The sequence below is a fragment of the Sinocyclocheilus anshuiensis genome, unplaced genomic scaffold (assembly GCF_001515605.1).
Source record: "Sinocyclocheilus anshuiensis isolate Anshui unplaced genomic scaffold, SAMN03320099.WGS_v1.1 scaffold487, whole genome shotgun sequence".
Taxonomy (NCBI): Eukaryota; Metazoa; Chordata; class Actinopteri; order Cypriniformes; family Cyprinidae; genus Sinocyclocheilus; species Sinocyclocheilus anshuiensis.
Genome location: NW_015548240.1, coordinates 2,459,147 through 2,473,277, shown reverse-complemented (window position 1 = coordinate 2,473,277; position 14,131 = coordinate 2,459,147). Strand labels below are relative to the sequence as shown.

At 34.6% G+C, this 14,131-nt stretch overlaps 1 protein-coding gene across 3 annotated transcripts in view; it reads left to right on the top strand.

Moving 5' to 3' along the window:
• LOC107654986 (protein jagged-2-like) overlaps window positions 1-14,131 on the top strand; it is a 48,511-nt gene that overhangs the window by 8,825 nt on the left and 25,555 nt on the right. For all 3 annotated transcript variants that reach the window (XM_016442363.1, XM_016442364.1, XM_016442362.1), the window contains one exon: window positions 8,165-8,225. In XM_016442363.1, coding sequence (XP_016297849.1) covers window positions 8,165-8,225 — 61 coding nt within the window. The remainder of the gene's footprint in view (window positions 1-8,164; window positions 8,226-14,131) is intronic.

Sequence of the window (14,131 nt, the reverse complement as noted above, 5' to 3'; positions counted from 1 at the left end):
CTTCTTTATGCACCAAGAGCTTGTAACACTCCAAAGAGAAAGGAAAAATTGAAATCGCATCATATGACCCTTTAAATCGTGAATTAGTGTTGGGTCTCTTGTTTCACGACTGTTTCTCTCTTCTCTTTTCTGTGAGCGTTTTGTCTAGTTGGCTGCGCATTAGATCACATATGTTTGATGCAAACCTGCTTTGTGTTCTTCAACTGGACTGCGATATCATTTACTGGTTACAGGAGTGATAACAGTTGATATTTGACAATCAGACTTATTAATGCAAACATGTTCCCATAGTCTTCAGAACCTTAATGTTGCTGTAGTTGGATGTTCATGTTATTTTTCATATTTAAAATTTGGACTTATTCTTGTTCTATTATTTAGCAGAAATATTATTTCTATTATTAATAAATAATAAAGATATTGACTGAACATAGGGTTTTCTATCATATTGCTGTTGCTATACAGTTTTATTAGCCACTTAAGACCATTTATTACAATGATTTTACCATGTTAAAGAAATCATTCTCTTAAAGATTCTGTTTACTCACCTTGATGTCATTCCAAAACCCACTTGATTTTTTTGGACACTCTCAAGCTCCAATATGAGAGAAAAACACAATTAAAATAACTTAAAAGCAGTCCATATGATTTGTGCATGGTTTTCTTGATATCTTTATGGAACAGACTGTATTCATTCATTAATTCATTAATTTATTCTCATTTTATTTAATTTTATTTTATTTTAGTGTTTTATTTTATTTTATTTCATTTTATTTTTAATTCTTGTCCTAAACTGGCTAATATCACCGGAGGAGAAAATTAGAAGTTACAAGAATAATGACTTTTGAATTTTGTTCCTCACATAAAACTATAATATGCCCTCAGGTAATTTTTAATAGACTTTTTTTGTCCATTTTAAAAGCCCTGTATACCAAGGTTATTTTTGTAAATGAAAACTAAAACTAAGACTAAAACGATTGATGAAAAAACAATTTCGTAAACTGAAATAAAAAAAATTCAAAACTAAAACGAAACTAAACTAACAACAGTTATTGAAAAACTAACTGAAATAAAATAATAATTATCAAAAATAAATCGTTTTCGTAATCATTACGGAAAAATATACGAGCTGTGTGGAGGTTTAGAGAAATAGCCTACCTGTAATGGCACATCACGCACATGGGGTTATCTGACGGAGAGACGCAAAGCAGTTTAAAGCCTGCACAGGTCCTGTTTGGTAAACGTGCACCAGCAGTACTTAACAGAACACCCGACCCATTATCTGACAGCAGCACTAATTTAATTCTGTACCAGACCGGCCCCGTTTGACATAAAGACCGCGAGTCGCGACCCGAACCGCACTCGCATTAAATCTATTACATCAGGTAGGCAAGATTATTTATTTTATTATGTAACACAAGCAATCAAACCAACATTAGGCATTCTAAGTTGGTGCTTTGAAGAAAAACAGACATGCAGCGCAACATGATAATTAACAGAAAAAAAGATGAGAACGCGCATCCTTTCTGTAAACAACACAAAACTTTTGCCTAGCATCTTGTGATCACTCTGCCAGGCACTTGAACAAATGTGCACTGGCTAAATCACATCATACACACGCTTATAATTCTTCATAAATGAAAAGAACATTAAAATATAAGCTTTTACTGTTAAATGCGATTGCCGTTATTATCTAATTTCATTAGTCCCAGTTTTGATTGATGCATGGCTGTTCATGGAAAAGTGAGCAAGACACCACAGTCACAATATCATGATTATGGTTAAATAAGAAAAGGTTGTATACTTTTACTATCTAATCAATCTCAGCATGCGTTAATTTTGTGTTGCTATATGTTTTCCTCACTAAGGTTAAATTATGCCTGCATCTTTCTTTGGCCTGCGCTCTGGATGTGATCTGTTAATTCTGCTAAACTTTAATAAAAACTGAAACTAAACTATATAAAAACTAAATAAAAATGTGTTCACAAAATAAAAACTAAACTAAAACTAACAAAAATATTAATGAAACTAATAAAAACTAAACTGAATTTTATAGCAAATTTGAAAACGATATTAAAATAAAACAAATTAAAACATTTAAAACTATAATAACCTTGCTGTATACCTTTCACACCTTCATTTTTCTAGATATTAAAATATCACAATTATTTTCTTGCTTGCTACTAATATTTTAACACTCACACAGATGCAGACCAGGAGGTGATTACAGCAGAAAGCTGGTGTCTCAAGGCAGATTTGACACTTGACACTTTTAACAAGATGTTAGACAAACAGTGAAACACCTATTGCATGTTTACAAAGGAAAAACAATAATAAAAAAAAATGATGAACTAAATGGCAGAACACAAGTGTGATGACACTTTTGGTGCAATATTCTTCCACATTCATAAGTTTATATAAAAAGACCCATAAATAATTTTAGAAACATATGTTTTTTTGACATTTGACAGTGTTAATGTTTTTTTTTTCCATAAACAGCCTTCAGTCTCTACCACTGTTATTTCTGGCATTCATATTAAATGTTTTCTTAAGAGTTTTGCATACTTTACATATTTGTTGTAGTCTGTCTGCTTACGCAGATCTCTAAATGTCAGTGAAATATTGGTGAATGTTATTTTGGCATTTGACAGTGCAGATTTTTGTTTTTGTGTGAAATATTTATTTTAAAATGCTTTAAATTAACATCACACCTTATTCATGATCAAATCAAATACACAGATTCTCATAGCTTATTGCTTTAATAAACCAGGACCTCTTTCACTGAAAAACTGCACTAAATGGCAGAACACAAGTGTGATGACACTTTTGGTGCAATATTCTTCCACATTCATAAGTTTATATAAAAAGACTCATAAATAATTTTAGAAAAATGTTTTTTTTTACATTTACAGTGTTAATGATTTTTTTTTCATGAACAGCCTTCAGTCTCTACCACTGTTATTTCTGGCATTCATATTAAATGTTTTCTTAAGAGTTTTGCATACTTTACATATCTGTTGTAGTCTGTCTGCTTACGCAGATCTCTAAATGTCAATGAAATGTCGGTGAATGTTATTTTGGCATTTGACAGTGCAGATTTTTGTTTTTGTGTGAAATATTTCTTTTAAAAAGATTTAACATCACACCTTATTCATGATAAAATCAAATACACAGCTTCTCATAGCTTATTGCTTTAATAAACCAGCACCTCTTTCACTGAAAAACTGCACACAATAGAATTGCATTGTTAATTCTGTGCCACAGAAACCCAAGCACATGGGGTATGAAGTGACTTACACAGGTGTGTTACCAGCCTGCACATATCACATTCAGCTTTTAGTTGGAACAGTTCCCATGTAAGTGTGTTACTGTGCATTGATTTGCATTTGACCTGAATCCTTAAGGATCGGTATATTAAAATCTGGTCTGAGTGTATATATGATAATAAAAGGCACATTCAGTCTCGGTTCTCGCAATATTCGCCCTCCTCAAGGCCCTCTGAGGTGTAAAAGCTGTGGCACTGCCTGCTCAGTGTCACTTAGGAGGTGTAATTTATTCATTGCCAGTGTGTGTGTGTGTTCCTGTGTATCTGCTGGCATGTGTATATGCATGTGGGTGTCTTATTTCCCTCTAACTAAGGAAAGATAAAATCTTCCCTGCTCCCGCTCCTCCCTGGACTGGTGGTTGGTGTCTGATGGCTGTCTTTGGAGATTAGTAACTTTGTCTTACGCCACTGCACTAACCAGGTGTTTACATCGATCAGTATGCTCATTCTGCAAACTAACGCTACACAAAGCCTTTCATGAGTTTGCTGACACTGATTCCTCAACATCCTGACACATTTAATTGGTTTAGATGTTATTCCTGATGTTATAAAGCAGTAGGCAACCCCTAGGTGGTCTGTGGAGGAACAGCAGGTGGTCCACCAATTATTGTTTCCTGTCAAACAAAATGTTTGTGGAAAAATTAAATATTGCTATAAAATAAAAAATAGCTACTTTCATTGTCCTTCCCACAGTAATGATTATTTTTAATGGCTTCGTAAATAAAGCATTGTAAGTTGTAACAAAGAACTTAAATACACTATTAAAGAGATTGTTCACCCAAAAATGAAATTTTTGTCATCATTTGCTCACTCTCAAACTGTCTTAAACCTGTAATTTTCATTTTTGGGTTGAGTATCCATTTATTATGGTATAGTACTGCATACATGCAGATCATTTTATTTTGTAAGCTGATTAGGTTTTTATGTGAACAGACATTTTGATCAAATGAAATTGATCAAATGTGACAATAAAGACATTTATAGTGATACAAAAGATTTCAATTTCAAATAAATGTTTTTCTATTCCTCAAAGAATCCTGAAAATAAATGTGTCAGGGTTTGCAGTATTCAGCAGTACAGCTGTTTTCAACATTGAAATTAATTAGACATGTTTCTTGAGCACCAAATCAGCTTCTTAGAATCATTACTGAAGGATGATGTGACACTAAAGTGGAGTAATTACTGGAGAAATGGCTGCTGAAAATTCAGCATTGCAGGAGTAAATTAAAGTATATTTTATTTAAAATAAAAAATATATAAAATTGTTGTATTTTACAATATTACAGTTTTACTGTAATTGTAATTTTTTTGATTAAATAAATTATCTTAGTAATAATAAGTTGACTTAAAAAAAAGGCCTCACCAACCCCACATTTTTTAACCGTAGTGTATATCTACCATATTCATTATATTTTGCTACTTTTTCATGACACATGCCCAAATGAGAGGGAATCATAAAGAGTAATGATCATTAAATCAAGAAGTCTGTCTTTGAGAATTGGAGTTTGTTTGAAGTTTTCATAAGGATGTGATGATTGCATAGAGCTCCAGGCTTAATCGCATGAACTGTGAAATATTTTAGTGAAACAAATATCACTTGTTTTTTTTTTTCAGGTCATGACGCATAAGATTTGGCACAATAGTTTGCGTATGCCTTGCCCATTTTTTTAAATCACATTTTTATTTTCATTTGCTTCTCTTTTAAACATACAGAAACACGTAGACAAACAATCAGCCATACAACAGCGAGTGAAAGACACAACAGCAGTAATACATAAATAAATAAATAATTGCACAAATATGTAAATAAAACTAAATAAATATGAATTAAAAAAAGTAAAAAATTATAATAAGGAATACTTGTCAGTTACACAGAAAATCGAATGTCAGAAAATACATAAAACATCCAAATGATACATATGCAGAAAAAATATACAAAATTTAGCAAATATTAATACACATATTCAACCAAATACATATATAAACATCTAAGGCAAGGGCATGTATGTACATACACTTCACATGAAGAGTCGGTAGTATAAGTGACAAATTAACGAAGAAATCAGCAAATTACAGCCTGAACAGGGAGCGATAAAAAGAAAACAAGAACAAGAAGAACCAAGCCAAAAGACCAGAGGAAAGAAAGAAAGAAGTTTGGGGGATTGGGGGGGGGGTTTCCCAAGTCAAGTCAATAAACCTATAAGCTTCCCCAAAGTTTGGGCCTAAAATCTAATGGTGCCTTCTCTTGCACCATGAATGCATGCAGTGGACAACTCAAGATACACCATGTCTATAATGCCTTGCCCATTTTAAAAGCATAGCCTGTACACCTTTCACATTGTTGTGATTCATATTCACATTTCTCTAAGAGTCAGTAATTATCTTGCTGGCTACTGTTCAGACAGCATACACTTACACTGATGCAGAGCAGCAGAATTGAACAGAAAGCTGGTTTCTCAAGGCAGATTTGATACTTGTGGCTTTTAACAAGAAGCTGGGCAAACAGCGAGACACCTAGTGCAAAGGAAAACAACTTAAAAACTTGTGGATAGAATGGCAGAACCCAACAAGAAAACAAATGTGACTACATTTCTGATGCAATATTACTGCCACAATTTTAAGTTCAATAATAATTTTATATTTGGATGGTGATAGTATTTTGTGGTTGTCCAGCAGTTGTCCATCAGTTTTAATTTTTGTTTCTTCATGTACATCCTTCTACCACTGTTACTCCTTCATTTTCTGAAGGGTTTTGCATACTTTACAGATCTGTTGTAGCCTGTCTGTGTACATACCAAAATTTACATCAATAATGTCAATGAAATGCCAAAAAATAATTTTTTTTGTGAGATACATGAATTTTGTTTGAGGTTTAGTGAAACGTTTGAAGCCGTGCCTGTATCAGGAGTCTTTCCTTTCTACCATTTACTGCATGCACCTACAAGTTGGAGTGGTTTGGCTTCACTGATGTTAGCGTGCTGATTCATGCTTCCAGAGAAAAGATGCGTGAGTGTCAGCACACGAAATCCATGGGCATGTTTCTCATGCCATGCTGCCACAGTAAACCTGATCTCTGCCCAAACCAAAAAAATACAACCTTTCAACCAAACATAGACCTGCTAAAATCACCTCTTCAGAAATGTCCTCTGTTTTCCACAGTGTTTTTTTGTGTGAAGCTTTATATCATACATCATATAAAGCTGTTCCATTGCATTTCCTGTGCCAAACTATTGGAAATTAATGGTGGTGTGATTTTTAAACATTTTAATTTATACAGACTTAAGCTGAAGGAAAAAACTCTTAACTACACAGAATCTTAGTACACTCTGTTGTGTGCTATCCTGTCCCAGAGATTTCTTCCTAATGTTTCAGACATTTCCTGAATGTTTATCCAGCACAATGTTTGTAATCCAAAAGCACTCAGGTTCTGTCAGATTAAAGGGAAGAAACGTTACTACCCCTCATTTGAGTGAAAAACATGACCTCTCCCATCTTACAGTCAGTTCACCTCACTCACTGTGAAGTACTGCTGGTTCAGAAACCTTTTGAACATTTTGAAGTCATTCTGCCCATGCTGTTATTTGACTTGACGTAGCAAACCATTTTCCCATGAAATAAACGAACTAAAGAACACGGTTGAAGCACATGTCTGTGTGAAAAAGTGCATGCATAAGCATCACGCAATCATTTATGAATTGTTGACTGCAGAAGTGACCTGATACACGCTCCTACAAACATCCTTGCACCATCTCATTATTCATCTGGTTTATAACCCAGCTAATCAGTCACCAGACCGTGGGAACCAGGTTATTCACATTGCTGTTATGACTTGCATCCTGTTAAAAAGGCACGCACACATATACACACGGTATCAGTATGAGGACATTAAATAGATTTCCATTGTTTAATAATGGCAACAAAATAATAGTAACTGAAAAAAAAATCCCTAGATATTATACTTCATGAATAAGATTTTTTTTCTTCAAGGATGTCCCCAGATGCCCTTCTAAATGGTTTTGTGAGATTAATGTGAAAAACTCTTTCAGAAAGGAAGTTTGGTTGTTTTATTTGAAACGCATGAGTTCCATATAGCCGGCATACCAAGTGTTATACTTTCTTTTATTCTCCTCCTTATATTGTCTCAATATAACACTACTGTTCAAAAGTTTAGGGTCAGTAAGATTTTTTTCTTCAATATATTATTATTACTTGTTGTCAGCAAGGATGCATTAAATTGATCAAAGTGACAGTACAGACATTCATAATGTTAAAAAAATCTATTTCAAATAAATGTTATTTTGAACTTTCTATTCATCAAAGAATCCTGAAAAAATATGACAGTTTCCACTCATTAAGCATTGTTGTTTTCAACATTGATAATTTTAAGAAATGCTTATTGAGTAGCAAATCAGCATATTGGAATGATTTCTGAAGGATCATTTGACACTGAAGACTGGAGTAATGACTGCTGAAAATAGTAAATTAGAAAGCCATTATTCAAATAAAAAAGACTTTATTTTAAATTGTAATAATATTTCTGTTTTTACAATATTTTAAATCAAATAAATGTAGCCTTAGTGAGCATAAGAGACTTCATTCATAAACATTAAAGAAATCTTACTGACCCCAAACTTTTGAACATTATGTAATAAGAGTCTTTCTTTTATTTTGACTCTGTCGGTAAACTAATATGATGTTTTTTTATGTCTGTGCTTCTTGTGCCATTGTTTTTTGTGTGGTGTTTTATTGATATTTTGTGTTTGTCTTCAGCATAGACTTTGACTGTGGAGACCTATATGTCTGTGTATATTAGCTAACCAGCTCTTTCTCTCTATCTCCTAGCGAGCGTACACTCTGATCGTGGAGGCTTGGGACTGGGACAACCAAACGATCCCAGACAGCAGTGAGTAATGATTTCTCAACACCTTGACACACACCACCATGCACTTCTGTGTATGCTCTCTCATCAGTACTGACAATCTCTCTCTTGAGAAAGTTTGCATACATCTACATGTGACACAGAAAGTCAGATTTGACATTTGACCTTTCACTGTATGAGAAAAATATCAGGATATATTACAGCGTAAACATGCTATCTGGAGCGACATACGAGATGTATCCTTACAGATAAAGTTCCTCAAGCCAGTGTAGAAGGACTGATGCATTAGCCTGAGGTTTGAAGTATGCTGTGCTTTTATGTAAAATTCTCCGTAAGTTCTGAAATTCTGAAAGTTTGTTAAAGGGATATTTCACCCAAAAATCTAAATTACCACATGATTTACTAACCATCAAGCCATCCTTGGTGTATATGACTCTCTTCTTTTAGATGAATACAATCTAAGTTATATTAAAAAAATGTCCTGGATCTTCCAAGCTTTATAATGGCAGTGAAAAGTGGTCAAGATTTTGAAGCAAAATAAAGTGCATAAATCCAACATAAAAAGTGCTCCACTCGGCTCCAAGGGGTTAATACAAGCCTCCTGAAACAAAGCGATTTATAACCTGTAATCTCTAGCTACTGCTAACTGTTTTACACGCATTCATGAGAGAGTGTTGTTCCAGCAGATGACGTAGGATGTAGGCGTAGCGTAAGCTCTGGTGAGAATATGCTAGTCTCGTGAGAACCAAGTTTTGTTTCAAGCAAAGGAAAGCAGTCTCCTCTTGGCTTATGTTGAAATCCTCTAACATTTTTCTTTACAATCCTCGTTTTGTACTTCTAATTTGTGACCGGTGTTTTGTTTTGCACTCTTCTTTCCACATTCGTCACTTCCATGTTTGCTTACGTCCTACATAATCCTCTGGAATGCCACTCTTTAGTGAATGCAAGTACAACAGTTTATGAAGTTTTAAATATGGATATTTGTCTTACACATATGCATCGTTTCGTTCAGAAGGGCTTTATTAACCTTTTTATGATAGAGTTACGCACTTTATTTTGCTTTAAAATCTCAACAGCCATTCACTGCCATTATAAATCTTGGAAGAGCAAGGACATTTTTAATATAACTCTGATTGTATTTGTTTGAAAGAAGAAAGTCATATACACCTAGGATGGCTTAGGTGTGAGTAAATCATTTTTTGGGTGAACTATCCCTTTAAATTCTCTGTAAGTCTTTCTTAGACAAATTTCTCGTTTTGTATCAAAGTGAGGCTACTTCCTTCAAGTTTTCACTCAGACAATTGCTGTTACTTTCAGTACAACAAACAAAGCAGGTGGCCGATCAGAGCATTAAGACAGAGCTGGATGCCTGTGATTTGACATGTCTATGAACCACAAAGGGTTACCGACAGGCCCGTGAAGAATTTGCCTGCACAGAACTCAGCAGAAAATTACAACGATTTCTGCAGAATTCGAATGCCTGTCATTCACTAAGTTCTACACATCCTCCCTTACACGCTTGTGTTTAAATATTTTGGCTAAATTGGTTTACATTACAAAAAGATACATAGTAAAACAGCATAAGTTTAAAGTGCAGGACATGTTAACACACTGTGTAAATGTTGATATGTGTGTGAATGTGTTGTCTTATCCAGATGTGTCCTGTTTTCCTCTTTTTCTCCTGTGGTTCTCCATTGCTCCATAATAGATGATGACTCCGACAGGAAGTACCATTAATGAAGGAATTCATGTTCTGGGAGTTAGCTGATCATTTACAATGTACACCATAAACCCTAACAAGCTGAATACACTCAAAGAATTTCAAGTAATTAATTACCTTGAAGAAATTAAGATTCAATTTGCCGTCACAGGAATGAATTACATTTTAAAATATATTAAAATAGAAAAGTTATTTAAAATTTGAATAATATTTCACAATATTACTGTATTTTTGATGAAATAAATGCAGCCTTGGTGACTTCTTTTCAAAAACGTAAAAAAATAAATAAACTTACCCCAAACTTTTGAATGGTAGTTTAAACATAATAAATAAGCCAAATTCACCTAATGTGGTCTTCACAATGAGAAGATAAGTAAATGATACACTAGTGAAGTAGCTGCAAGTGTACTTATGATTAAAATTGTTTATTTTCACTAGGAATTTCACATTATTGAGACTGGACTGGAGATTCACATATTCGACTGGATGGGAAGAGTTTATGTTAGAAAGTAAACTGTTATTTTATGTGTTTTGGGAAAAAACTAAGTGATGTGGAGGTCAGTTAGTGTTAATGTTGCCGCTATGTGAGGGATGTTAATTAAGGGTTGTTATAAGCAGGTTGTTGTTTGGTTGATGGCTAGAGTCTGTGGTTTGTGCAGAAACAAGTTATTTGACAAAACTACAGATACTCTAAAAGAAGCAAAACCTGACCCATTATATCCAATAACATCTTATTGTATAAGCCAAGTATATTTATTAAAAGAACAACATTTTTCTACTGCAAAGTAGTAGAAACAGGTAAAACCAACCCAGGATGGTAAAACGTCTATACTGTACATCCATTTCATGTAAAGCTTCATTTTACATCTCTCTAGACACTTTACAGCAGATTTGAGTATTTTTATTGGTTAGTTTATGTTTATTTGTGTATGAATATCTTGTTTGTTGCTAGTGTGCTAGTGCCCTTAATGGGGCATGGAGGTTGTTTTAGCATGCAAATGGAAACTGTTTATACTCAGCGTGTCATGTTTAAAGTCCCTGGAGAGAGTTTTAGTCTAAACAAAGAGTATGAGGTCATCGCCTCGTTAAGACATTAATTACTGTAGCTGCTCGTTATTTTCCACACATGTCTGTGAGCTAATTATCGTCTGAGCAGCTGCAATGCTACTATTCTTCACACTACACGCACACATACAAACAAATATACCGCCGCCAATTAGTCATAAAGCAAAGGACTACTGACAGGACTGGCATGAATATACACTCTCACAAATACACACAACACTAACAAGGCACTGATATGTTCACAGACACAACAGTTGGATGGTTGTCATGTGACTTTTTGAAGTTCAGTGCAGGACATTCATTTGCTTCAAATGGAGACTAGATCTCAGACAGACAGACCATGAGCAAGATCTAGTCTGCATTTTTTTGAGATGAACACCCAGATGACATGATGTTGATGTTGAGACATCAACAGGTGAAGAGGCAGTGAGAGGCTGTGAATGTTCCTGTTGCAATTATGGGTGGAATGATGCCAAGAATTAATAGTTGGTAATATTTAATGAATGCATAATAATAATAATAAAACTTAATTTTTAATATTCTAATTATATATATATATATATATATATATATATATATATATATGTATATTAGTGCTGTCAAACGATTAATCGTGATTAATCGCATACAAAATAAAATAAAATACACACATATATATATACAGTATACAGTATATATTTTGAAAATATTTACATGTATTTACATGTTTATATTTATATTCATATAATTTATATTCTAAATAAATATATTTAATATATAGACATAACATATTTTTCTGAAATATATTCATGCATGTGTGTGTATTTATATATACATAATAAATATACACAGAATCAATTCATCATCAGGGTGTCATACCTGCCTCACGGTTTCAAATTTTTTTTACAGGTGATTTTTCCAACTAGAATTAGCTCACAGATGTAGTTCAGGCCTTGAAGAAATAAAAAAAAAAACCTGGCTTTAGATGCAAGAAACCGGTTTTGGCGTTTGCAGGGCATCAGGTAGCGGGGGCCCTTGGAGGAGAGGGTCCCGCAGGGCTGTTTACCTTTCAGGAAGTCCGTCTCTCTAGCTCTACGTTTGGACTCTAAACAACTCTTTCTGGCCAGCAGGTCAACTGCATTGTTCATGTATCGTCAAGGGGCAGAGACAGGGGCGTTATTGTGTTTCACTTGTGCTGGCTGGTAGATCGCTAGATGGTAATAAAGTGGATAAGTGGAAAAAATGCAAAAGGGAAGTTAAGAAAGGTGCGGTACATTAACATGGAGGAAAACTTAGAAAAATGGGCGAGTGAGTGTTGTGTAGTTATAGGCGAAATTATTTGGCCTTGTCCGACTCTTTGGTCTATTGTTTGTGATCTGTTATCGCAGTGGCGATGGGGGCCCAATCGCACCCATTGTGATGGAGGCAGTGAAACTGAGCAAACTGGAGACAGACTGATGGAGAGATGTGAATGAGACAGAAAGAAAATAATAAGAAAGAAAAGAAAGTTTGTTTTTAAGGCTAACAGCAGCCATCATCTGTGTTTCATGAAATTTCCTGAAAGCTGTTGTTATGAGTTAAAGAGAGCCTCTCAGATCAAGGCTGAAGTTCTAGTGTTGATTGAACTCATGGATAAAAATGACTGATTACGTTTCAGACTCGGCGAGAGCTGTTCATTTGCTTACCTGTTTGATAGTTAGTGCTCTTATCCGTGTGTGTGACTGTTCTTGAGCTGGCTTATCATCAGGGTCTCTCTCTCTCTCCCACACACACACACACACACACACACACAAACACTACTGTGACTCTACCCAGTAACAGTCTCTAAGTGTCTCCTTCAGCTCATAGAGAGGGAATGATTGGTGTGTATTTTTGTAACTAATTGCTGTAGATGAATTAGGAGATGAGTACTAGATTTTTTATATTTATAAGTGGGGGGAGAGTGAGAGGGGGAAGAGAGGACAGCAAAAAGGGGGGATGGCACATTTGATATGAAAGAGCGTGTCGAATTCCTTTTTTTAGTCGGAAAGTAGGAAAGTATGTCAAAGCTTTTGTTCCACTTCTGGAATCGTGTGTCCATTTAAGGAAGAGAGCAAGTGGACTGAGATGGGGCGAGCGGGGTGATTTGTGTGTCAATTTAAGGAAGAGAGCAAGTGGACTGAGATGGGGCGAGCGGGGTGATTTCGGCTGTGGGGAAGGATTCGTGAGAGAACGTGCACAAGGTCGATTTATGGAGCACCTTGGCTAGCGGTCAAACATAACGACCTGTCAGAAATACCACTGCCATATCTATAAGACATCCTTGAATTGGTTATCTGACCTTTTTTTTCTATAGGTTTTTTAAATATTTTCTGCATTCAAGTGGGACTTTATGGGAGTTTATATATATATATATATATATATATATATATACTGTATATGTATGAATGTATTGCTGAATTTAATGTAATAATTGTATATTATGAATAATAATAATAGTTGTGAAATATTATTACATTTAACATTTAACAATTTCATGGAAACCATGATAATATTTTTAATATTTTTTTGATGAATAAAGTTTTTCAAAAGAAAAACAGAATTTATTCCATCACATTTTTGCAACAATATAAAAAGTATTTTTATAAGTAGTCACTTTTGATCAACTAAATATTTTGATCACTACAAACAGTGATAAAACAGTGATATACTGTATATACAGTATATATACAGTATATACAGTATATATATATATATATATATATAAGTATGTAACATTTCCGTCACACGCTTGAGGTATTCGGCCAATCACAACGCACTGGATAGCTGGCCAATCATCGTACCTCTCGCTTTTCAGAACGATGAGCTTTGTAAAAATCTACACGTTTCAGAAAGTCGGGTTAGCTTCGATGAAGTAGCGCCTGGAGGGATGCAAGGAGTATGGCAAAGAGAAGCAGCGTCTCGTTCCCTCGGGGAACCATGGTTCCATATGTAACCTAGAGACGTTCTCCTTCAGGAACTCGAGATGCGTCGAAGTAGGAGCAACAATAATGTACATTATGTGGAAAATAATGTGTTTTTTGAACCTTAAACCGCATAAACACATTGCGTTAAACCAAATACACAACATAATGTTCTTTTTAGATTCGCTTTGCGAACGCCCCTGCGTGACCACGTTCTGAAGCAC